The sequence below is a fragment of the Hemiscyllium ocellatum genome, chromosome 31 (assembly GCF_020745735.1).
Source record: "Hemiscyllium ocellatum isolate sHemOce1 chromosome 31, sHemOce1.pat.X.cur, whole genome shotgun sequence".
Classification (NCBI taxonomy): Eukaryota; Metazoa; Chordata; class Chondrichthyes; order Orectolobiformes; family Hemiscylliidae; genus Hemiscyllium; species Hemiscyllium ocellatum.
Genome location: NC_083431.1, coordinates 8,069,390 through 8,093,933, shown reverse-complemented (window position 1 = coordinate 8,093,933; position 24,544 = coordinate 8,069,390). Strand labels below are relative to the sequence as shown.

The window sequence follows — 24,544 nt, the reverse complement described above, 5'->3', positions numbered from 1 at the left end:
AAAATCATGTTGGGGGTTCAATTGATCTAAACAAGTTCCTTTTTTTCTTTGAACTGAGGCACTATGTCTGCTTAATCTAATGCAGATAGGATAAGTTCAGCTGCCTGCATACTCCTTTCAAGTTTCCCTTCACCTCACTTGTATAGTTGAGCATGTTTCTTTTGTAGCAGGTCTAAAGTTCCACAATCAGATGTGCTAAAATGCTTGACAGTCCACACCATTCAAGATTTTACTGCAGTTGTTTTTGGTTCTGTTTTAAAAAAGCTCTTTACACCAATCAGTATAAAGATTAGTGTTTCTCTCCATTAGTTGTCCAGCCTGATCACTGTAGTCTGTGTTTTTAGGTTACTCTAGTGGTAATTATGAAAATAAACCATGTTGACTGTAGGCTCAGCTTTAAAATACCCACAACAGGTTGAGATAGCAATTTTTGTCACTAATGGACATCACTGAATCATAGGATCCTACAGTGTGGAAGCAGACCATCAGCCCACACTGATCCACCAAAGTGATCTCACTCTGATCTGTCCCATCCTGCAACCCTGCATTTCCCATGCCTAACCTACACATCTGTGGACAAAATGGGTAATTTATCATTGCCAGTCCACCTAATCTGCACACCTTTTTGGACTGTAGGAGGGAGCTAGAGCACCTGAAGGAAACCCTTGCAGACAGGAAATGTCAAACTCCACTTGTCTGAGGCTTGGATGGACCAGGTTTATGGTGCTAGGGTAGCTGAGCTAACAACTGAGCTACCTTGTTGCCTTGTACTGGCTGGCCACACTACTTGCATGTCTCTAGTTGCCCTTGATTTGCTTTCTTGAACTGCTGTCTATGCTGTAGGTACAAGTGCAGTTTAGATTTTGATTTTTAGATTACTTGCAGTGTGGAAACAGGCCCTTCGGCCCAACAAGTCCACACCAATCTGCTGAAGTGCACCCACCCAGACCCATTCCGCTACATTTACCCCTAACACTACAGGCAATTTAACATGGCCAATTCACCTAACCTGCACACTTTTGGACTGTGGGAGGAAACCAGAGCACCCGGAGGAAACCCACGTAGACACAGGAGAATGTGCAAACTCCACACAGTTGCCTGAGTCAGGAACTGAACCAGAGTCTCTGGCGCTGTGAGGCAGCTGTGCTAACCACTGAGCCACCTTTCTAAGGAGGAAATGCCCAAATTTGTTTGACAGTGAAGCAACAGCAAATTTCAGAAGGCGGTTAACATTTTTGGATTGAAACACCAAAATATTTGGGTGAATGGTCCAAAAAGCAGAGGCAGTGAACCTCAGTTGAGGTAACTAAGCACAGCTGCAGTGCTGCCACCTTTCTAATTGGCAAATTCACATCCAAATATTTAATCACTACCCTTGACCTCAGGGCTATTGAGGCCCCTACAATCAAAATCCTGGAGATTACTATGATCAGAAACCACATGCCTAGAGATGAGTGGAGTAACACCTTATCAACTCACTTGAATGTAGAATCATTTTTTACTCTTTACATCTGGGCTAATATAATTGGCAGCACATCTGTAAACATACCCCTCCTGATGCACAACATGTTCCTGCAGACTAACTCCTTGGACAGTATTAGTCAGATCATTACCCCCTACCATCTAGAAGAAATGAGCAGCTAATGCACAGCAATGCCTCCATCTGCAAATGACTGTCCAGGTCAGTCAATATCTTGACTAGAAACCTCCTTGTCACTAGCCTCACTCCTTGTGACATTTCTCAACCATTTCTCAAAAGTTGGGCTTTAAAATGAAGGGCCTGCCAAGGATGTCCACACTGAATAAATTCCTTCAGTCTTTAGACCTGCCAGCCTGAGAATTGAGTTAGGACTTGGCATGTATGCCTTTCACCAGTTAATAGATGGAGTCAGGCTAGCTAGAAATGTGAATTGGAGGGAATTGGTTTTGGAAGAGGAGCTTCAATTTTGCTTATACTCTGCAGGAAATATTTAAAGATTCATTGATAAACTTATAAATAGATGCCAGAATCTTCAACTGGATTCAACAATCAAATTCTAGAAATATTGAATCAACCAGCATCTGACACTAATTACCAAAACTATTAATGACATACCTGTTGGATGCTGCAAGACCAGTTGTTTAATATGCATAACTTGCTTTTGGCCTGCTGTTCATATCTTAAACTGTTTGGCTTGTACTTACTAGGGCTGAGACTTCAGCCGTTTGTTGCTTCAGTTCTTGTCTGCAAGGCCAGAGGCCTATCAATGGCTTGCTAAGTGTTTAGGTGCATAGTGAAGGGGCTGAAAGCACCTTGTTGGCTTCCTAATGTGCTAGATTAAAGTCTGCATCAAAGACCAGTGATTTTTTGCTTCCTGTTGCAGTTTTGATGCTTAAACAGCAGTTTTGCATCCTTCCTTGGATTGAGTGAAGTGTACACTTTCTGCTGAGAAGTAATCTTCAGGAAAATGGTAAACTGTGTGCAGAACATTTTTTTTTTCTCCTAAGGGAAGAGGCATCATTTTAGAAAAAAAACCTCTTTAGGTTTGGCATTTTTGACTGTCTTGAACTTGTATTCTCAAGCTTCCACACTTGAATAGAAAACCCATGGTTTCTATTCCTTAAGTTTGATTGTGTACTGTATTGGAGATTAGTCCTCTTTGAAATCTAATTACTTTTCTCTTTAAAGAGAATAAATGAGACTGTCCCATTTCAATGTAAAATATATAGCCATCACCTCATTAGTAGAGATCCAACAAGGGCCTTTCCCTTTAAGGCTTTTAGTGTCTGAACCCCTCAGTCATGAATCACTGTAGCTAACTTTTTTATGAATATACTGATTATGTATCTGCCTCTGGGTATGGTTGTTTTAAACTCTCTCCCCTTTAGTGGTCTTGGTGCATTTTGGTTGTGTACATCTTGAAGACTAAGGGAAAATTCTACAGTCCATAAACTGAGAAGGACTTTAGTTGATTAAAGACTTTTGAAATATAGTGATTTGGAAGTCTATCCAATTTGTGTGACGTTTTGCAAGCCATGTTGTTCTAATTTGGAGAATAAATGCCCATGTATGCCAGCAGGACTCTACTGCACTCCAGGTTGTCATTAGGTCATTTGTCTATTTAAAGTAAATTGACCATCTTGATCAAAAAGCAATGAGTAATGCTCAATCTAGAATTAGGCTAGAAGTGCTTCATTTCAGTGCAATCTGAATCTAAAGGTGACAACGAAGTTTTGACAGCTTAACTAACTACTTTAATCTGGGACTAACCAGGCCTTTGTGATAAGAGTACGGTACAATAGTTAAGTACTCTCGTGTAGGCCAGTTTAACTGTATTCATTGTTAGGTGGCAGACCTTTGCAGGCAAAGGAATGGCTGGCTGGAAAATGGAAGACTGCTAATCTGAACAAGTTCAGAGTCATCTTAATGTTAAGATGGAGGGTGAGGCTGTAGTTATAGGAATGCTGGATGACTAGGAAATGGAGGCTTCCTCCACTTGAAAACCTAATGTTGGGTATAGGTGGAAATCAAGCAGATCTTGGTATAAAGACAGAAGCTTAATTTAAGCAGGAAATCAAGGGGGCAGAAAGGGGAAATGGGTTTTGGCCAATAGGATTAAGCAGAATCCAAAGGGATTCCATAAATGAAGGACAAAAGGATAACTAGGGAGAGAATAGGGCCCTTCAAAGATCAGCAAGGTGACCTTTTTGCATCTGTTTACCGTGGAGCAGGACATGGAAAATAAGGAATGGATGGTGACCTTTTTTTAAAAAAAAATCTCTATTAGAGGAAGTGCTGGATTTCTTGAAATGCATGAAGGTGGATAAATTCCCAGGACCTGATTCCAATGTACCCTGAACTCTCCTTCCTATGATTGCAGGGCCTTTTGCTGAAATAATTGTATCATAGTCACAAGTAAGGTGCCAGAAGACTAGAGGCTGGCTAATGTGCCACACCTTAAGCCATAAGGAAAAGCCAGTAAACTATAGACTAGTGAGCCTGATGTTGGTGGTGGGCAAGTTTAGGGAATCCTGAGGGACAAGGTTTTTTTAGAAAGACCAGGACTGATTGGGGTAGTCAGCATGGCTTTGTGGGAAATCATGTCTCAAGCTTTATTTTCTTTGAAGAAGTAACAAGATTGAGGGCAGATCAGGAGCTCAATGTTGACAAGGTTCCTGTGGGAGATGGGTTAGCAAGATTAGATCTCATGGGATACAGGGCAGACTAGCCATTTGGATACAGAACAGACTTGAGGGTAGGCAGGGTGGTTTCTTCAGACTGGAAGCCTGTGACCTTGGTGCTGGATCCACTTGTTTATATATGATTTGTGAATATAAGTTTGCAGATACCAAAATTGGAAGTGTAGTGGAGAGCAAGATTATCTTCAGTTAAAACTGGATTTATATTGGTGCTTCATTGGGCTGAGCGGCAGATGTAGTTTAATTTGGATAAATGAGATGCTGCATTTTGCTAAAGCAAATCTTAGCAGGGCTTGTACACTTATGGTGAGGTCCTGGGAGTGTTGCTGAACACAATTTGCAGTGCAGCTTCATAGCTCTCAACATTAGTTGCAGGTAGATATGAAGGCATTTGATATGCTAATGTTTATTAGAGCATTGAGTACAGGATTTGGGAGTTCCTCCTGTACCTGTACAGGATGTTGGTTATGCCCCTTTTGGAATATTGCAAGCAATTGTCTCCTTTCTGTTCGAGGGATGTTGTGAAACTTGAAAGGGTTCAGCAAAGATTTACAAGGATGTTGCCAGGGTTGGAGTTGAGCTATAGGGAGAGGTCAAATAGGCTGGGGCTGTTTCCCTAGTGTTGCAAGGTCACTCCATAGCCTCTAAGTTTAAAGCAGTGAGAGGCATGTATAGGGTAAATGTCATTGTTCTGGACTCCCCAGCCCAGAACAAAAGGGCATATGTTTAGTGAGGGAAAGATTTTTAAAGGGGACCTGAGGGATAATTTTTGAGGGGTGTATGGAATGAGCTGCCAGAGGAAATGGTGGAGCCTGGTACAATGGCAACCTTTAAAAGGTATCTGGATGGATATATGAATAGGAAGGGTTTTGAGGGAGATGGGCAAGTGCCCACAAGTGGGATTAGATTGGGATATTTAGTATGGATGAGTTGGATTGAAGGGTCTGTTTCCATGCTCTCTCTGACTCTCTACCATTGCAGACAGGTGTATGGCCTCCACTCCATTTCCTGAAGCCAAAGACCAGTTCAATTTTTGTTTCTGTAGGCACCATGCTGCTAAGCACTCAATCTTCCAAGTAAATAGGAGACAGAGTATGCAGTTCGCAGCCACTGTGGCAGTGGCACTTAGTGATTGCAGTCTATGGATCAGGAGGTAGACGATCCAGTTGAAAGGAGTTGAGACTGCACATTAGGAATTCTTGAAATTGTGGTATTGAATACAGTTTTGTATTTAAGAGCCACATGTAGATATCATAGTTCTGTGGAGGTGGCATCTGCAGGCCTGTTGTCAGGACAAATTGTGTAAAGGGTCTAGACAATTTGGTAGGTTGGAGTTGATTAGTCATGACTAACCTTGAATATGGAGGTCAGAGCCACTGGGCAGTAGTCACTAGGGCACACTACATGACTTTCTTTGGCATTGGGATGATGGACAGTAGATACATAGTATACTACACGCAAATTTCCTTGCAAGTCACTCACCACTGACTTAAATGTATCACTCACTTTACTGTCCTGGAATTTTCTGCTGGCATTGGGGGTCAATCTGCAGTAGTGGACTGTAGCTTATGGTAGCTCTCCATACCTTAATGGCAACTAGGGTCAAGCTAGAAATGCTGGCCAGCCAGCAACTATTCCTATGTTGTCTAGTTAACACAAAAGCAAGTCAAGTTATGCAAGTGTTAACACTTGTAAATCTGTATAAGCATAGGAACATGACCTATTCAAACATGGGGTCATGGAATCCCTCACTTAATATACTAATTCCTTTAAGCTACCATGCTGAATTTTAACTTTGCCTTGGGGTAAATGGGGAAAATAACCAATTGACAGCTTTTGTGTAGCTATTTAGTTGATCAACATAGCCATAATTGTGTACAGTTGCAACATTGTACTGTAAAATTAACATTTAGTGCAGACCATTGGTTTATTGGAAATGGTTCATTTCCACTGACTGTTGGCTATTCTCTCCCTCCTGATGGAGAGAGATGTTAATTTTTTTTTGGGTTTAGACATCTTAAATTCCATTCATCCCCTCTGGATGGGTCAGCTAAATGGTTTGACTTTGGAACTTTACAAATGAGTTATGAATTCACTGGACTGTACTATTGAAACTCCTAGCTTTCCTATTTTGATATTGAATTCTAGGTACCTGCAAGTTTTGATCAATGCTTTGCACTTTCTCAACGAGAGTGCAATGCAGGTTTAGTTTGTGTACTAGCTGCAACTTTTTTCCTCCATGGAAACTCTAGGGTTCTACTTAGTTTTGAATCAACTGGTTGTTACACACCTGGAACAGATGAACTTTAACATGTGCCTCCTGGCTCTGCTACAGAATAGCAGTGCACAAGCACCCTTTGTAGGGGGCAACTTGCAATTTATTATGCATCAATTAAGCAATTGGGGAAATGTAGGCCTAATTAAATCTTCCTGGGGTGATCCCACCCCCCACATGCACTTCTAGATATTTGACCAGTTGAATGATCCTTAACTTACCTCATAGAATACAATGCCACACAGGCTAAAATAGCTGAATTATGCAGAAGGACAACTTGTTTGCATTCAACTAAGAACATACAACAATTTTAATATTGCATTAAGGATGAGGTTATTGTGCACTTTGCTGTTTTGCAATAGTTCCTGACTTTGTTTTGACTTGACACAGATCCTTCAGCTTACTAATTCTGCCCACTTCAAGATCACCTGTTCAGGGCTATGGGTCTAAACATAGGCAAACTTCCAATACTTAGCTGGCTCAACAGGATAAAACCAATCAGCTGGCAGTTAGCACAGGTGGTTTGGTTTTTATCCCTTCAATAGAAATCCTGGTTTGGATTTCGACTGAAGGATTCTCAAACCAGACGTAAACAATAGAATTTGTCACTAAAGCAGTGAGCACGAGCCAGATGTGACCTCGGACAGTGGGTAATACTACTATCAAATGAACCATTTAATGCCTAAATCTTACCCAGGTAGAAACAAGAAACTAGGCATTTGGATAAATGTAAATTTTTCCATGTCAGTAACCCGGTTTCATTTTAACTTGTAATCAGGCACCAGTCTTGAATGCTTCAAGAATTTAGACTTCAAACAGTCATAGTAACTTTCCTACAGCCATATTTGTTGATAGATATTCAATGTTCTGCACAACTTTGAAATGTAGTGAAAATGGCTTTTTAGTCTCTAGAATTGCACAATTCTCCTGTGGTAAACTCTGCAATTGAAAGTACTTTCTGCATGGCAAATGGTTAACTTGCTGAATATCCCTTCTGGAACTAGTATAACTTTCCAGAATTCAACCTGGAAAAGTATATAGTGATGTCAAATTTGAATGTAGAGGATGGGGTTAAAGGCAGGTTCTTGGCAGTGGAGGAACACTGATCTTGGGGTTCATGTCCATAGATAACTTAAGTTGTCACCCAAGTTGGTAAGGTTAAGATGTATGGTATGTTGGCTTCCATTAGCAGGGATTGTTGAAAAGCTGAGGGGTTATGCTATTGCTGTTAAGTCCTGGTTAGACCATACATGAATACTGTGGTCAGTTCTAGTTTCATTGAAGGATGTGGAAGCTCTAGAGGATGCAGAGGAGACTTACCAGGATGCTTTGGATGTAGGTTTGCTCAGAACTGGAAGGGTCGTTTCCTGACACTGTTACCCTACTAGGTAACATCTTCAGTGGGCCTTGGGTGAAGCAATGCTGAAAATTCTTGCTTTCTATTTGTTTGGATTTCTTTGGGTTGATGTCATTTCCTGTGAAGTAACTTCCGGTTCCTCTTGCTAAGGGGGTGGTAGATGGGGGTCTAACTCTGGAGTTCTAGTTGGAAATGACTTCCTTCTAGAAATTCTTGTGCATGTCTTTGGCTTGTCCGAGGAGGGATGTGTTGTTCCAGTTGAAGTGGTGTCCTTGCTCATCTGTATGTGAGGACACTAGTGAGATTGTAATGTCTTTTTTGACTAGTTCTCAATCTTAACACCCCACCAGGATGCTGCCTGGACTAAAGGAATGTCTTATGAGGAGGTTGAAGGAGCTAGGGCTTTTTCTCATGGGAGCAAAGAAGGATGAGCAGTGACTTGAGAGGTGTACAAGATGGTGAGAGGCATAGTGGAGAGCCAGAGATTTTCCAGAGTGGAAATCTCCATCGCAGGTTGTACTGTAGATGATTGGAGGAAGGTTTGGGAGATGTCAGAGGTAGGCTCATCAGTGGGTGTGGCATGCACTGCCAACCATGGTAAAGTCAGACACTTTTAAAATAACTCTTCAGTTGGCAGTGTTGGGTTCTTTTCCAAGGTTTCATAAATAAGATGCAACTCACGCTAACCTCTTGAACAATTAAGTTTACTTGAGCTTGTACAGGCTGGGTGACCCCTTTTGAGGGAGGGTCAGGCATGTGAAGTGGTCAGTGAAGCCCTGAATCAAGAACACATCCCCTTATGTCTGCAATGCTTACAGACATTCTGATCACTCTCCACAGTCACATGCTACTTCAGCAACCCCCAGTAACTTCCCTCAGTCACGCCTGCACCAATGTAGGGACAATATAGGAGATCATCCTGATAAAGTAATGACTAATCCTGGTAATTGAGTCGGTGAATAGTTTGCATAAGTGATTTGCAAGGTTTGTAGGTCAGGTTTAGGTTGTAGGTTATCCAGACGTTTCACTACCTGGCTAGGTAACATCAGTGGTGACCTCCAAATGAAGCGAAGCTGTTTCCAGTTTTGTTATCTTTCTCCTGGATGGGGTTCCTGGGTTTGTGGTGATGCCACTTCCTGTTTGTTTTCAGAGGGGTTGATAGATGGCATCTAGATCTGTTTTATGGCATTGTGGTTGGAGTGCCAGGCTTCTAGGAATTCTCTGGCATGTCTTTGCTTAGCCTTTCCCAGGATAGATGTGGTGTCCCAGTCAATGGTTTTTTCAAGTGTGTAGGGCTATGAGGAAGAAGGGGTCATGTCTTTGTGGCTAGCTGGGGTTCATGTATCCTGGTGGCTAACTTTTTTTTTTCTCTTCCTGTTTACCAACAAAAACATCATTAAGTTAGTGGACCTGTGCCTCACCACCCACTTCACTTTCAACAACATAGTCTACAAACAAATCAACAGCACACCCATGGGATTTCTGCTATCAGGATTCATAGAAGTGGTAATGTAAAGGCTAGAACAAACAGCTCTACCAATCATCAAACCAAAAGTCTGGGTTTGCTATGTAGATGACACCTTTGTCATCACAAAATGAGTTAGACATTTAACATCAACACCCTCACAGGCATAAAGTTCACCCAAGGAGGAAGAAACAAGGAGGGTGGCACAGTGGTTAGCACTGCTGGCTCACAGCGCCAGAGACCCAGGTTCAATTCCCGCTTCAGGCGACTGACTGACTGTGTGGAGTTTGCACATTCTCCCCGTGTCTGCGTGGGTTTCCTCCGGGTGCTCTGGTTTCCTCCCACAGTCCAAAGATGTGCGGGTCAGGTGAATTGGCCATACTAAATTGCCCATAGTGTTAGGTAAGGGGTAAATGTAGGGGTATGGGTTGGTTGCGCTTCGGCGGGTCGGTGTGGACTTGTTGGGCCGAAGGGTCTGTTTCCACACTAAGTAATCTAAAAACACTCATTTCTGGATGTCACAGTAGAAGGAAAGGGCAGGAGAATTACAAACCTGCATATACTGAAAACCGACACTGACCAAATGCTCAACTACGCCAGCAACCATCCCAACATACACAAACGAAGCTGTATCAGAACACTATTCCAACAAGCCACCACACACTGCAGCACAGACTAACTTCAAAAAACAGAACCACCTATATGACTTGAACGGATACTCAACAGTGTGCAGATTCCTCCAGAACAAACCATGACAAGCAGGCAAAACACAGCCAGAAACCCTAACCACCTTACCATATATCAAAGGTTCAGAAATGACAGCCAGACTACAGAGACCCCTTGGAATCCTAATAGCACAAACCCACCAACACTCAAACAAAAACTAACAAACTTAAGACTCAGTACAACCCATGGACAAAACTAACATCACCTACAAAATTCCATGCAAGGACTGTCTCAAACTACATAGGACAAACGGGAAGAAAGTTAGCCACCAGGATACATGAACACCAGCTAGCCACAAAAAGACATGACCCCCTCTCTCATAGCCCTACACATGGATGAAAAAACCCACCATTTTGACTGGGACAACACATCTATCCTGGGACCGGCTAAGACATGCCTGAGAATTCCTAGAGGCCTGGCACTCCAACCGCTATTAAACAAGCACCTAGATCTAGATGCCATCTATCAACCCCTCAGAAAACAAAAGGAAATGACATCACAAACCTCAGGAACCCCATCCAGGAGAAAGATATAAATAGAAAGCAGGAGACAGCAAAAGCTTTGCTTCACTTGGAGGTCACCACTGATGTTACCTAGTCAGGTAATGAAACGTCTGGATATCAAACCTACAGCTCGGCAAGCAAACCTACACTCTAAATAAGTGATTCCCCCCCCCCCCCCCCCCCCCCCCCCCCCCCGACAATGAAAGTGACTTGCTTAGATTCAGGATCGCTAGAAAGCATTTCTGAATGGAAGAGATTGATTGAAAGTTTATTTTAATAGGGAACTTGGTGGTAAATGACTCTTTTATTGGAGTCAGTCATTTGCATTCCTGTCATCCCACAACTTCCAGAATGCTAACTCTGTGCAGTTCAACCCTTGTAATATTACACACTCAGGTTCTGATTTAATCTTTTAACATTATGCATGGGTGATGGGTTAGTCTGACCTTAATGTAAGATAAAAGGCCAGCACAAAGATGGCCTGTAGTGTTAAATGTTCTAAACACTTGTGGTAAGTAAGACATCACAGCACTCAATAGACACTCCAGAGCCTGGCCTCTTTTCTTGATGCTGTTGCTTCATTGTCCACACCAGCCATCTTTCTACCAAAGCTCAGTTGTCTAGTTCAAGGATTCATCTTTGCAATGGGACTTAGCAGTGTTTACAATAATGACAGGGAGATGGGACTATCATGACTAAAATGGGTCCTGCAGGCAAATGGCAGTGAACATGTGTTGCTTCAGTAAATCAGCAGTCTTGCACTGCAATACAAAAAAACTATCCCTTTTTTTTTAAAAAAAGTACTCCTAAAAGGTTGCCACTTCTGACAGCACATTGCAGATGACCAGGGCTACAGCATGAAGCATAAGCAGCTTGCTTACTCCTAGCTGTCTTTCAAACTCTGGCTGGAATGGAAATACCCAATTTGGGATGGGCTGAATCTGTTTAGTATTCAGTAATCTCAATCTGAGGTTTTTGCCCATTGACTATTCTCCAAGGGTTCAAATGTTTTCATTGTACTTGTAATAGTACAGTGACTTGCTAAGCAAGCTCCAAGCAAGTTTGGCATCTCTAAATGAACTGGAATGAAATGTACAAAAGTCTGTAATCTCATTGAATAATGCAGACAGATGGCATGAACAGTATGATGCTTGTCCTTCAAAGGATGCCTTTGCAAGAGAATCTTGTGACTGCATCAAACTGGTAAACACAGCTTGCATTTGTGCAGCTAGCAAGATAATGTTTTTTCTCTTACAGCTGAGGAGAGCATAACTGACCCTTAAATGTCCAATATAATGTTTCAGTATCACTGACCATGAATAATGTAGTACCTGCACTCTAAATTATTGCTGCAGACAGAACCATCTAAATCAATGTGGAACACAATTACAAAATTTACCTTGCCCCATCTAAATCAAAGATCATAGAATCCCTACAGTGTGGGAACACTGTTTGGCCCAAAAAGTCCTCCCCATTTCCCCACCTTTTTAGTCAGGAATAAGTGTAAAGTAGTAATGTACCTAACTGACATTCTTGAACATTCTGGGCAATTTAGCATGCCAATTCACCAACCTGCTCATCTCTTGGATTGCAGGAGGAAACTGTGCAAACTCTAGTCACCCAAGGCTGGAACCAAGCACAGGTCCCTGGTGCTGAGGCAGAAGTGTTAACCACTGAGCTGCATGTTGTCTGTCTAACTTCACTTGCATACCTGGTTTTTACAATGTGGTAGCCATGTTTAATATCTCCAGTAAGAATAAGTGGGCCTGATTTTGTGCAAGGAATTTTCAAAGGAAAGCTTTTTTTGGTCAGTATCTAATGGCATATCTATTTGATTTTAGAACCACTTAATGTTTGGATGACTTTAAAATGCTGTATTAAAATGGCTTTAATGTCCCAATTGCAGATGAGCCCAATGCTACAAGTTCTTAAATACCTGCAATCCCAGCCATCCTTAAATTTTTAGGTTCAATTACTTTGAATTAATCACCTGGCACAGCCTGAATTTGAGTAAACATTGACTTTGGTTAGAATAAAGCAAATCTGTTTCACTCATTTGATCATGCAGCTCTCCATTGTAGCTTGCAATTTCTCTATCACTATAGATTGTACAAAGATATTTCACCTGTTGTCTGCAGGATGAACTCCTGCAAGTTTGAGATATACTTTAATGTGAATTATTTCCAACTAGAATGCTACAGGAATTTTCCCTAACTTTTTTTTAGTTGAAGTAACCTTTTCGTCTCCTTTTTCCTTGTGTTCAGATCACAATTGCACTGAATTGTACTTAGAACCAATTCAAATTTCTTAGTTGCACTTGGATAACTGAGAAATACTTGGTTATGTTATGGCAAAAGAATGCATTTGTAGTTGACCTAGGCTTGTAAACAGCTAACTTCAGTTCACTTTCCTATATTAAATATTACTGCAGATCCACTTAACTTCCGGCAGGGTTGGGCATTATCTTTAGGTTCAGGTTGTATTTAAACCTATTTATATATAGCCTCTTGGAATCCAATCCCTCCCTCAATTTATTTCCAGACAATTGATCAATATTTCAACTTTCCAGCATTATTTCAGTAGAACCAATTGTCAAACAATTAGAATATACATAATGTATCTTTCACTTCTGCATCTACACCTTTTTTAAGGCTTGTATTAGATTTTTGCACACAAGAAAATAAGTGCAGCTTGAACTATAGAACCCAGTTTCTAGTTTTTGCTGGAGCAATGATCTATTGAGTTTGACTGGCATTGATGCACTAACTTTTTTTCCTCTAGCTCCAAAATCTGGGCATCAATCCTGCAAACATTGGATTCAGCACCCTTACTATGGAGTCTGATAAATTCATCTGCATTCGGGAGAAAGTTGGTGAGCAAGCCCAAGTAGTCATAATTGATATGAATGAACCAAACAATCCTATTCGCCGTCCAATCTCTGCTGACAGTGCTATCATGAACCCAGCCAGCAAGGTTATTGCATTAAAAGGTAAGCATGTATTTTAATGGTTAAAACACTATAAAAATGAGCTGGTGACTGGTTTTTAGTACTGCCTTCTTTACAAGGCAGTGTATTGTTTTGGATTTTCTTTTGATCCTTAGTTTTAGATTTTGGGTAACTTGGGCCTATTTCTAGTCCAAAAGGCTAGTAATAACCTGTGTGGATTCTTCTCTGGTGTGTGAACTCGACCATGGTACAAGTGTACCTTAAGTCAGTTGTTTAGGTGCACATTAAGCAAAGATTATTCCAGTAGCAATGAATTATCTAAATTTCCAGTTTAGCTGATGTATTCAAACTAATTTGTACAGACTTTACTCCAATGCTCAATAAAGGTTGGGTTTAGAATATTAAGTTTAGTAGCTTAATGTTTAATTTTAGGTGGTGATTAATGATGCTGGTTAGTGTGCTTTTCAACCTGGTAGTCGAGTGACTAAAAGACTTGAATTTCTCTGCACCAGTCATATTGAACAAAGTGTGGATTTTGACTTGGAATCACCCCATCCCTTCTGGTCAGTATAAAGACCGTTCTTTCAGCGTAGCCATCTTCCACGTGTACTGCTTGAGTACTTTGGATCTGGGACATTTGAAAGACTTCAGTAATTGCAGTCTTGAGGAGCATGATGCATTCTTAACCTGTTCTCTCTTGAGGTTGAGATGAGTGCAATATCAACTGCCTTGAGCAGTGACATCCTGAAAAACTTTAGGTAATGGTGTTTCTGAATGATTGCATCATAATGCTGACCGTTGTGCAGTTTAGAATTGTCCTTGGTGTAAAGTTAGACTTTGACAAATTTTGAGGAAAGTGCCATAGCTTGTTTAAACTTGGCTTGAATTCCTGAACACCAAGGTTTCAAACCATGCTCCTTTTGGTTCTGTGTACAAGCATTTGAGTATAGATCACACCTGATTTTAAGTTTGTTCTTGGCCAGCTGTGTCACTAATTCCATTCAATGCAATATGCACTTGTGCAATGGAAAAATAAACAGGGAATGTATGTAGAGCCATCCTCTATTCAGAAATTGATCACATCACCTTAAAGATCACCTACAGACTTGTGGTCTGTAACAGTGCTCTATTGTCTTGGAGATTCTGTAAACTTAATGGGGTTTCCAAAGCCCAGTCACCATCTGCTGTAGATGTTCTGTAGCTTCCTTGTGTTCTGTTGCATTTGAAGCAGATTTTAATTACCTTGACAGCCCCTAACCTTGGGCTTTATTTTGTGCAAAACCAGGGGGGAAAATACTTTTAACAGATGAATTCTTTTCTAGTACAACTAGACAATACACTTTCAGAATTTAATTCAAAATAGTTAATTCCACACAAGCTAATTTTTGCAAAACCTTAGTTGATGCCAATTTCACTAGCTTCCTGGAGGATCTCAATGTTTCTTTAAAAATGTGGGCTTTCTTAAAAGCGCAGTCTCCTCTCATGCTACTGAAATGCTTTGCAACTTTTTTCTAGAAGTGGCGATTTAAATCTAAACATGGGCTACCAAAGGTTAACCTTAAGCTTGCTTGTCATTATCTAGAATTTGTTTTACTGATCCAATAACTTTGCATTTCTTTACTGCTTGCTTTGTGTATAAGCAGATGGTGAGTTACTTTTAAATATAGACTCTCCTGGTCCAGTTTATAAAGTATATTGCTTCTTGGGTTTTAAGACCAGCTTGCTTGATATTTCAGAAACATTAAACTTTAATGAACAGTTAACTACACTCAGTTAAAACTGACAAGCCGGTTTTGCTTATACTACAACTTTTACAGCGAAGCTTAAATGGTGAGTGTTTCCCCACAATAGAGGGGTTAGAATTGAGTCCATTTTAAAGCTGCTTTTGCTGACCTTGAATAGGTGAGTATGAAATGTTACCTAATAAAGCCTTTTTGGCTTAGAGCTTAAAAGGGGCTAGCAAGTAAGTAACACCTGATCTTAGTTTAAGTATCTTAAATTTAAGCTGGCATCCATTAATTGATCTAAAATCATGAACTGTCCAAATTTTCAGGCAAGAATGTAGCATTTAGTTTATGAACTGGACCAGAGCCATGAGCTGGAATTTTGTCTTTATTGCTATGTAGTGTTGTGTATAACTGGACACTTGGGATGGGAACAAGGCACAAAGCAGTTAGTCCTTTGGAATTGTACTTTAACTTTACACCTAGGTGTTTTTCACCTTGTTTGAAAATGGTGTTCCATTTATTGTCAGGTGCAATAGTGGAATGTGATGGGGTCATTCATGCTCTTGATCCCTGTTTAAAGAGGCCTCGCATCCTCAGAAGTTAGCAATTTCATACTATCCAAACATCTTCAGATGAATAATATGGAAATTGTACAATCTTTGACTAATTCTCTGTTTTTGTGGGGAGAATTCAAGTGCTAGTTAAAGATGTTCCCATCCTGAGTGCTGTGTGCTCTGCATACAGATGAATGTTTTTGGTTCAGACCTGCTGCCATTCAAATGTCATGCAGTTTTGTGAAAGGTTTGGCTTTTTAACAAAGCACTAACTGTAGACAGGTACTGCATACCCCTTGGTGTCTTTATGCACTTGGGGTCAAATGGATAACTTAAGTTCTGAGCTTAAGGATCCTGATCAAAAAGCTAATTCCAACAAAGCTTTAACTGGGCCAGTCCAAGAAAAATGCTTCCAAGAATGTCCTGGTTTAATTGTGTGGGTCATCAAATCTGCTTAACTTCTATTAGTTTACCTTTTTAAGGGAATCTTTAATGCCTTTTTAATATTAAACTTAACTGTCGATAGGCCAATAAACCTTTTTGAGGGGAGGAGGATATGGCAAACTAGTTTTTAAGCAGTATCTGTTTTAACTTCATCTTTGAATTTAACTTTTTTTTTACAGCTGGAAAAACACTGCAAATATTTAATATAGAAATGAAAAGTAAGATGAAGGCTCACACTATGGTGGATGATGTCACTTTCTGGAAGTGGATTTCTCTCAATACAATTGCCTTGGTAACAGACTCTGCAGTGTATCACTGGAGCATGGAGGGAGAGTCTCAGCCAATGAAAGTTTTTGATAGACACTCTAGTCTAGCAGGCTGCCAGATCATCAATTACCGCACTGATGCTAAGCAGAAATGGTTACTGCTCATTGGCATCTCTGCCCAGGTATGGCATTCACTAGATGCTTTTGTCATTTGTACTAATATAAGGCTTTGCCAGTAAGCTTGTTTTGCAATGTGGTAAATGATATTCATTTAAATTGCATTATGCATACTCTAGTGCTGTCAGCAATTGTTACAATCAATGCCTCAGAACAATGCTTCTGAAGTGAAGACTGGTGGAATAAGCAACAGTCATAACCCTGCCAACCAGCTCCTGCCAGGATGTTTCTATAAACATTGAACAGCTGATTCCTGATGAAGGGCTCCGGCCTGAAACGTTGAATTTCCTGTTCCTTGGATGCTGCCTGACCTGCTGTGCTTTAACCAGCAACACACTTTCAGCTCTGATCTCTAGCATCTGCAGACCTCACTTTTTAATTGAACAGCTAGTCTTCTGTTTCCAGCTACTTGAGGAATAGCTGAAATACTTAAATTGCAGGCCCATAGCTGTTGTTGAAATCAAAGGTACTTGTGGCAACTAAGGCATGTGCCCAATGACTGGACTTAAACCATGTCTGCAAATGACAGGCATTTGTAAGGACTTTCTAAACATTAACTTTTGAATTTTTCAACAGCAAAATCGTGTGGTGGGAGCAATGCAGCTTTACTCATTGGACAGAAAGGTATCTCAGCCAATTGAAGGTCATGCAGCAGCCTTTGCGCAATTCAAGATGGAAGGGAATGCAGAAGAGTCAACATTATTCTGCTTTGCTGTCAGAGGGCAAGCAGGAGGGAAGGTAAGCCTACAATTGTATATAGAGGGTAGTACTGGCCCCAAAGTTCAGTGGGCAAATGTTTTGATGACTGAGCTTTTTAGTGAAAGCTGTTTCCAAATGCATAAATGCTAACTTACCATTCAATTTTCTGATCTCCAGCTTGGGATGCTAGCAGCATTTGTCATGCTATTATCTATCAGAACTTCTGTTTAAGTATTTGAATTTAATTTCTGATACTTGCTAGTGAAAGTGACTGACTGCTTTGGCCTACAGCTGCACTGATTTAAAGCAAAAGTGAGGGCCCATGGATGGTAACTTCTACCACTCCAGAAATCAGTTGATGAGTGGCAACATTTAAGCTTACTGTCTAGCCTGCTTAATGCCCAACTACTCATGAGTTGGAATGAACTGTTTGAATAAAGTTGGAGTACTGAGTGGCATAACATTTCTTTATTTCTGAAACAATTTCAGGCCTAAGCTGTAAATGGAGTTAAAATTAAGGATTGGTGCTGGGCTGCCTTAATTTTTGTCATTACGTAAATGATTTGGATGCAAGCATAAGAAGAGGTAGTTGGTGAGTTTGCAGAGGACACAATTGGAGGTGTAGTGGACATCTAAGATTAGAACCGGATCTGGAGCAATAGCCCAATGGGCTGAAGTGGCAGATGGAGTTTAATTTAGAAAAATGCAGGGTGCTGTGTTTTGGAAAGCCAATCTTAGCAGGATTTATACACTTTTTTTAATGGTAAGGTCCGAGGTAGTGTTGCTGAACAAAGACCTTGGAGTGCAGGTTCATAGCTCCTTGAAATGGAGTTGCAGGTAGATAGGATAGTGAATGTGTTTTGGTATGCTTTCCTTGGTCAGTATTGAGTACAGGAGTTGGGAGGTCATGTCGTGGTTGTACTGGACATTGGTTAGGCCACTGTTGGAATATTGTGTGCAATTCTGGTCTCCTTCCTATCAGAAAGATGTTGTGAAACCTGAAAGGGTTCAGAAAAGATTTACAAGGATGTTGCCAGGGTTGGAGGATCTGAGCTACAGGGAGAGGCTGAACAGGCTGGGGCTGTTTTCCCCGGAGTGTCGGAGGCTGAGGGGTGACCTTCAGAGGCTTAGAAAATTTTGAGGGGCATGGATAGGATAAATAGGCAGTCTTTTTTTTTTTTTGCCCCTGGGGTTGGAGTCCAGAATTAGAGGGTATAGCTTTAGGGTGAGAGGGGAAGGATGAGACTTGCAGGACAATTTTTTTTTTTGCCACCCTCTGCATGAAATGTATGGAATGAGCTGCCAGAGGATGTGATGGAAGCTGGTATAATTGCAACATTTTAAGAGGCATTTGGATGGATATGTGAATAAGAAGGGTTTGGAGGGATATGGGCCAGGTGCTGGCAGGTGGGACTAGATTGGGTTGGGATATCTGGTCTGCATCGACAGCTTGGACCAAAGGGTCTGTTTCCATGCTGTACATCTGACTCTAACTTGTGCTGTAGGTTCATAGTATTGTAACTATTGGACTAATTGACCTCTAGCTGAATTGTTCTACATACAACTGCTCAAGTTTTAGTTTTGCAGTCATTAATATGAATGTTGTACAGTGTTAATATTTAGATCACTTTCACAACTTGTATGTGCATGTTAACTTTTACAGCTTCACATTATTGAGGTGGGTACTCCTCCTACAGGAAACCAGCCCTTTGCCAAAAAAGCAGTAGATGTCTTCTTCCCACCAGAGGCACAGAATGACTTTCCTGTTGCAATGCAGGTAATTTGAACATGTGCAATAAAAATAATACTGATTTTTGATTTGAAGAATCAATAGGATATGATGCAATGGTTTACACTGCTGAGTCAAGGCCATGACACTCCTGCATGCAGGTTGGATCAATGGATCACTTTCTATACTCAAAGATTGAGTGCTTTAGTATTCAATTACCATGCTCCTGCGCAAGTTGGCTGACTCAAGTAGATTTAACATGCAACTACCTGTACACTGGCATCAGCACTGCCTCAGTGACGCTCCATGACAATGGATGTTTGCCATATAAATGAGGTTTTAATTTGCATGCCCCACTTAACCTGTATGAAGAGCCTGGTATATTGTACTGTGGCTATCCTAAAAGATAGCAAAATTACAGTAATAGATTTCAGTCCACCAATCTGACCTCTATTTGAAACTTGTAGGATGGAGAGCACCCTTGCCTGAGGCATCCAGTTCTGGGTTCACTATGACTTCAAGTTTAAGTATAAATCAGTACTAGTATATCTTTCTCAGTGCTGAGAGAATACTTATTGCTGAGGTGCTGGTTTCTACAAATAATTCCCATCTCCTACTTGGATGTTAAAGATCAATTTAGTCCCTTGAAGGGGTGGGTTTTCCTTGATCTAATATTTGTCAATCTAACAATCTCCAGAACAGATTGTGGTTATTGTCATATTGTGGAATCCTGTGCACAACTGGCTATTACACTTGGTATTTTTCAACAGTAATGTGCACCTAAAGCACTTTAGATCTGCTCTTGAGAAGCTTGATCAAGTGCTATATAACTGCATAGTTTCACATCCATAGAAACTTGATTTTGAATATTTGTGCATAGTTTCACTACCCTGATGTTTATCTGCAAGGTTAAAACTTGTTCCCTAAGCTTGTCATCTCATCACCTTGCACAAGCTCCAATCTCCAAGTCCAAAAAGTATATGCAAATTAATGGGTGAAGGGAGTTTTGACAGATCATTGTACTAACCTTTACCTTTGTGTAAAGTTGGAACACTGTTCCATGCCTCTGCCTCACTTCACTAAGTCAACAGGGTTCAGTCAGCTGCAGTCTGTCTTAAATTGTAGTTCAGTCAATTTTGCTCCTACACTGACCTGACTTCCCCCTCAGTCTTCCTGTGTTAACATATGTAAAAGCTAATGAGTAACTTCTCCATGTTAGAAAGTAGAAGTGTGAAATGTCATTGATCATTGAATTGCACTTGGCTCCAGGTGCTTTTTGAAGTAAATCTAAACTTAGACGACAAAAATTCACCTGGTTGCTGTGATAAACCCTTGTGATAGCCAGCATGCTAATCAAAATCTAGGTTTCAGCTTGATTTAAAGCAGGCAGGTCTCTGGAGTGGCTTCTAAGATATCCCAAAGGTATCTTCAACTCAAGGTTTCATGCACCATGCAGGCAAATGAACAGGCTATGCCATACTTTGAGGCTAATAGCTGTCAACATAACTATAACCTAGTAATTTGAATGCTCCTGTTAACTTGTACCAAACAAAGTTTGTTTTTAAAATCTTTAGTTGAGATTTGAAGTCTTTATATGCAAGATTATCCTTGGCACAAATGGATTTTAATTACCTACTGCTTACAACTAAAGTAACAGATGTAATTGATCCCTTGATGGGATATTTCAAGTACTGTAAGCTAGTTAAGTGACCTGTGAAAACCTAACTGAACCAGACCAGCCTCATAATAGTTCAGTGTAGTAACTGGACATTACTTTGCATACCATTTAAGACATTACAAAGTATTTAAACTTCTTTCCCTTAAAGATAAGTGCAAAGCATGATGTTGTTTTCCTGATCACCAAATATGGATACATCCATCTGTATGACTTGGAGACTGGCACCTGTATCTACATGAACAGAATCAGTGGAGAGACCATCTTTGTTACAGCAGGACATGATGCTACATCTGGAATAATTGGAGTGAATAGAAAGGGTCAGGTATGAAGGCATTTAGTTTGGCTGCAAATTTTAGTAGCTTTTGCAAGTCTGAATTATAAATGCTTTTAAAATTGCATCCAACATTTAACCTGCAGAAGCTTCTAGTGATTTCAATGTCATTTTATTCTTTCTGAAGTCTGTATCTTAAGTACTCGTGTTCAGTTTTGAAGTGGATTCAATGCCTGATCTTGAGACTTGCACTGCACCTCAACAGCATGTATATCCATCAACTTGTGTAAGCTGACATTTGGCTATGGCCCTCTGCTACTAGTTCCTGGCATATCCAAGACAGATGCTTCCTCCAATTATGTGGCAAGGCCTTGTATGCCATAATTCTTAATATTCCTTGCCACAGCCATTAATCTAGACTGGCCTATTTGCAACTGACCAATTCAACTTAAATATTTTACACTTCCAGCTCTTTACCCACTTCTATTCCTCTTCACTTTCAACATTTTTTCCAGATCTGCCTCTGTGCTCCAACCCTATGCATCACCTGGTCCCAAACAACAGGTCAGCACATGTAGACTTGAAGTGTTTGCTTCAGAATTGATCTTAAACATATCATCTCTCTCTCCCTATCTAGTATCAGTTGAACTACTCTGGTTGTGAATTCTTCCAACTTAAATTCCAGACTAAAATTCTTCTGTTAGAGACATCCAATATATTGAAGTTTTTGTGTTCCTAACACATCTGGCACAGCATTCTTGATCACCAGCCATTTTTTTCCTTTGTGGCAATGTAAAGCCAGATCTAATGCTATAAACAGAATAGATGGTTCTGTTTACCAGTAGAACAAGTTGCATGTCAATTTGACTCTAATTTTAACTAACACCTGGAATGGCTTAAGTGCTGTTTTTACAGTTCAAATGACCCTATTTTGGGTCAGAATAAAGGTTCCAGTTTATGTTGACCTATTAGTATTTACTATGTGATCTTCAGTTATACTTCATTTTGTAAAATTCTGCATAATGCAGTTATTTCCAGTCTGATCCTTTCTGCAATCTATTTTAACAAGCTACAAAATCTATGGAGACTCATGGGCCAAATGGCTGCTTCATGAGTGATTCTCAACCTAAAAGCTGTACAATGGCTGTCAGCTTGCATTAGTTACCCATAATCTGACCCAGTCTTGATCAGTTGTCTGCATAAACTATTGTTGGTAGGCTAACCTGGCTTATTTCAATGCCAAACCAGTATGTAGGCTAGAATTCTTTCCACTCGATAGTTAAGTTGGTATTTAGTGAACCAGCTGTTACATAACCTTGTAAGCCATTTACAGCACACAGTTGGCCCATTGAATCTGTGGCTATCCAATCCAGCCAGTGGAAATCATAATTCATTTTGCTCTTGATTTGTGTTCCCAGGTAACATTAGAAAGTGCTTGCATTCCCCTTGCAACTTAAAATCTGTACTCAAGTCCTTGTATCATAGTTTAAAATTTTAGGATCTTTCAACTATTTAATCTGTGTATTCCAGGAACAGCAACCTCTGCTTTTCCAACAGAAGACTATAGCTAGAATTCCCAATCCCTGGAATAATCAAACTCTTCTGCATCCTTTCAGTGTCCCTTACAATTTTACCTCGACTGTACAGTTGCTCAGGTTGCTACACTGACATGTCAGTATCTTCCAGTTTTGGCAGTTAGTACTGTGCATGGGCCTGACCCTTCAGAAGAAACTAGAGATGTGGGTTGTTCATGTGGCAACCTGAATTAGTCATACTGTTGTGGTCCTGTAAGTTATTTACTCTAACTACTTCATTCCTATTTGTGTAGTTTAGGATTAGAATTCTTGATTTGAGCACTGATGCAGTAAACCAGTTTTCTGCCAACAAGGGAATTGACTTGTATGGATATGTCAGATCAATATTGATCAAGATGCACTTAATCCATATACAAGAACTGCCTATTCTGAATTAATGAATATTGAATGTTTTTGAGTCTTGGTAGCATAAGTTAGACATAAAGACATGTAACACTTAACAAATGAGCTGGGACTTGCTAAGGAAGTGTTCTGCAGTTTAAGGGCACAACAGCATCCCCTGGGCATAAACAAGTAATACATTTTACAGAACAAAGTTCTTGTCTCTATCAGCCAACTTTCATTTCTATGGAAAGACATTGATGCCTTAGCAAAACAGTTTGAATTAATGTTTGTCATGTCAAACAGTAATTCAGGCATGCTATAGTTTCTGACAAAGTTTGCCTAATGTTTCATGAAAATGTCTAGTTGAATTGTTAAATGCATTCTCAAGCTAATGTTTAACTCCTGCTATTTCAGGTATTATCTGTCTGTGTTGAGGAAGAAAACATCATCCCTTACATCACCAATGTGTTGCAGAACCCAGACCTTGCACTGCGCATGGCTGTGCGCAATAATCTAGCTGGGGCAGAAGAGCTCTTTGCTCGCAAGTTCAATGCTCTCTTTGCTCAGGGAAACTATTCAGAGGCAGCAAAAATAGCTGCAAATGCACCAAAGGTAATGTATTAGTGTAGTCTAAAATTTGAGTTGACAAGATAAAATGTATCCTGAATTGGACCAAAGGTTCACTTAGATATTGGATGTAACAACCCAGGTGGGCTTAAAGATATTGCAGCTCTTTTTAAATTGTGCTAACTGTCTAACATGCAAGTATTAATGCAGAAGGTGGCCACAAAATCTGACAGTTAATACAAAGCTATTATCAACTCGGGAAAGTATATCAAACCTATGGCTTGATTTTGCTTACCATTTGAACCTTGTTTCTTTGATTAGAACATGACATCTGAAATCCCTTTTTGAACAAGGGGACACTGCCAGCTGAAAGCTTCTTAATCAGGGAATTTTGGCTTTCTTTCAAGTTTGTGCATATTAACTTTAATCTGTCCTTTTTTTTTCTAAACCAGGGTATTTTGCGCACTCCAGACACTATTCGTCGTTTTCAGAGTGTAACTGCTCAGCCAGGACAGACATCCCCTTTGCTTCAGTACTTTGGCATACTGCTTGATCAAGGACAGCTGAACAAATTTGAGTCTTTGGAGTTATGTAGGCCAGTGTTACAGCAGGGGCGTAAGCAGTTGCTTGAGAAGTGGCTAAAAGAAGATAAGGTAACTGAATTTCCACTTCTGTTCATTCCAGGTGCTCTTGCTTTGTACAATGAAGCACTAAAACTTTATAATTTTAGGATTTAAAATATTAACCTGCTTATGCTTGCAACATGGTCTTGGCAAAAATAAGTGAACTATTCTCTTTACTACATTTATTTTGGATTTTCAGTGTGGGGAAGAGTGCTAGTGTTCTCGTCCAAATGAGTTCCTGACTTAACCAGTGACTTGGGAGCAATCCCATACAAAGATGGAATTTTAAATACCCCTTCACTCAAACTTGAGTCAATCTTGGCATTGCCAACCCCTCAATCCATCTATTGCTGCAAATTCCTTGTCCTATTTTCCAGCTTCTCCCTAAGGCTGAAGCCTTATGGTCTGTAATAGTTTGGGGCCAGACCAGGTTTGACT

The 24,544-nt window shown here is 40.3% G+C and overlaps 1 protein-coding gene across 1 annotated transcript in view; it reads left to right on the top strand.

The window, feature by feature from the left end:
• The window catches only part of LOC132830504 (clathrin heavy chain 1), a 61,415-nt gene that overhangs the window by 3,663 nt on the left and 33,208 nt on the right, over nucleotides 1-24,544 (top strand). The window contains exons 3-9 of the mRNA XM_060848267.1: nucleotides 13,287-13,494; nucleotides 16,357-16,625; nucleotides 17,197-17,358; nucleotides 18,983-19,096; nucleotides 20,875-21,048; nucleotides 23,331-23,528; nucleotides 23,936-24,136. Coding sequence (XP_060704250.1) covers nucleotides 13,287-13,494; nucleotides 16,357-16,625; nucleotides 17,197-17,358; nucleotides 18,983-19,096; nucleotides 20,875-21,048; nucleotides 23,331-23,528; nucleotides 23,936-24,136 — 1,326 coding nt within the window. The remainder of the gene's footprint in view (nucleotides 1-13,286; nucleotides 13,495-16,356; nucleotides 16,626-17,196; nucleotides 17,359-18,982; nucleotides 19,097-20,874; nucleotides 21,049-23,330; nucleotides 23,529-23,935; nucleotides 24,137-24,544) is intronic.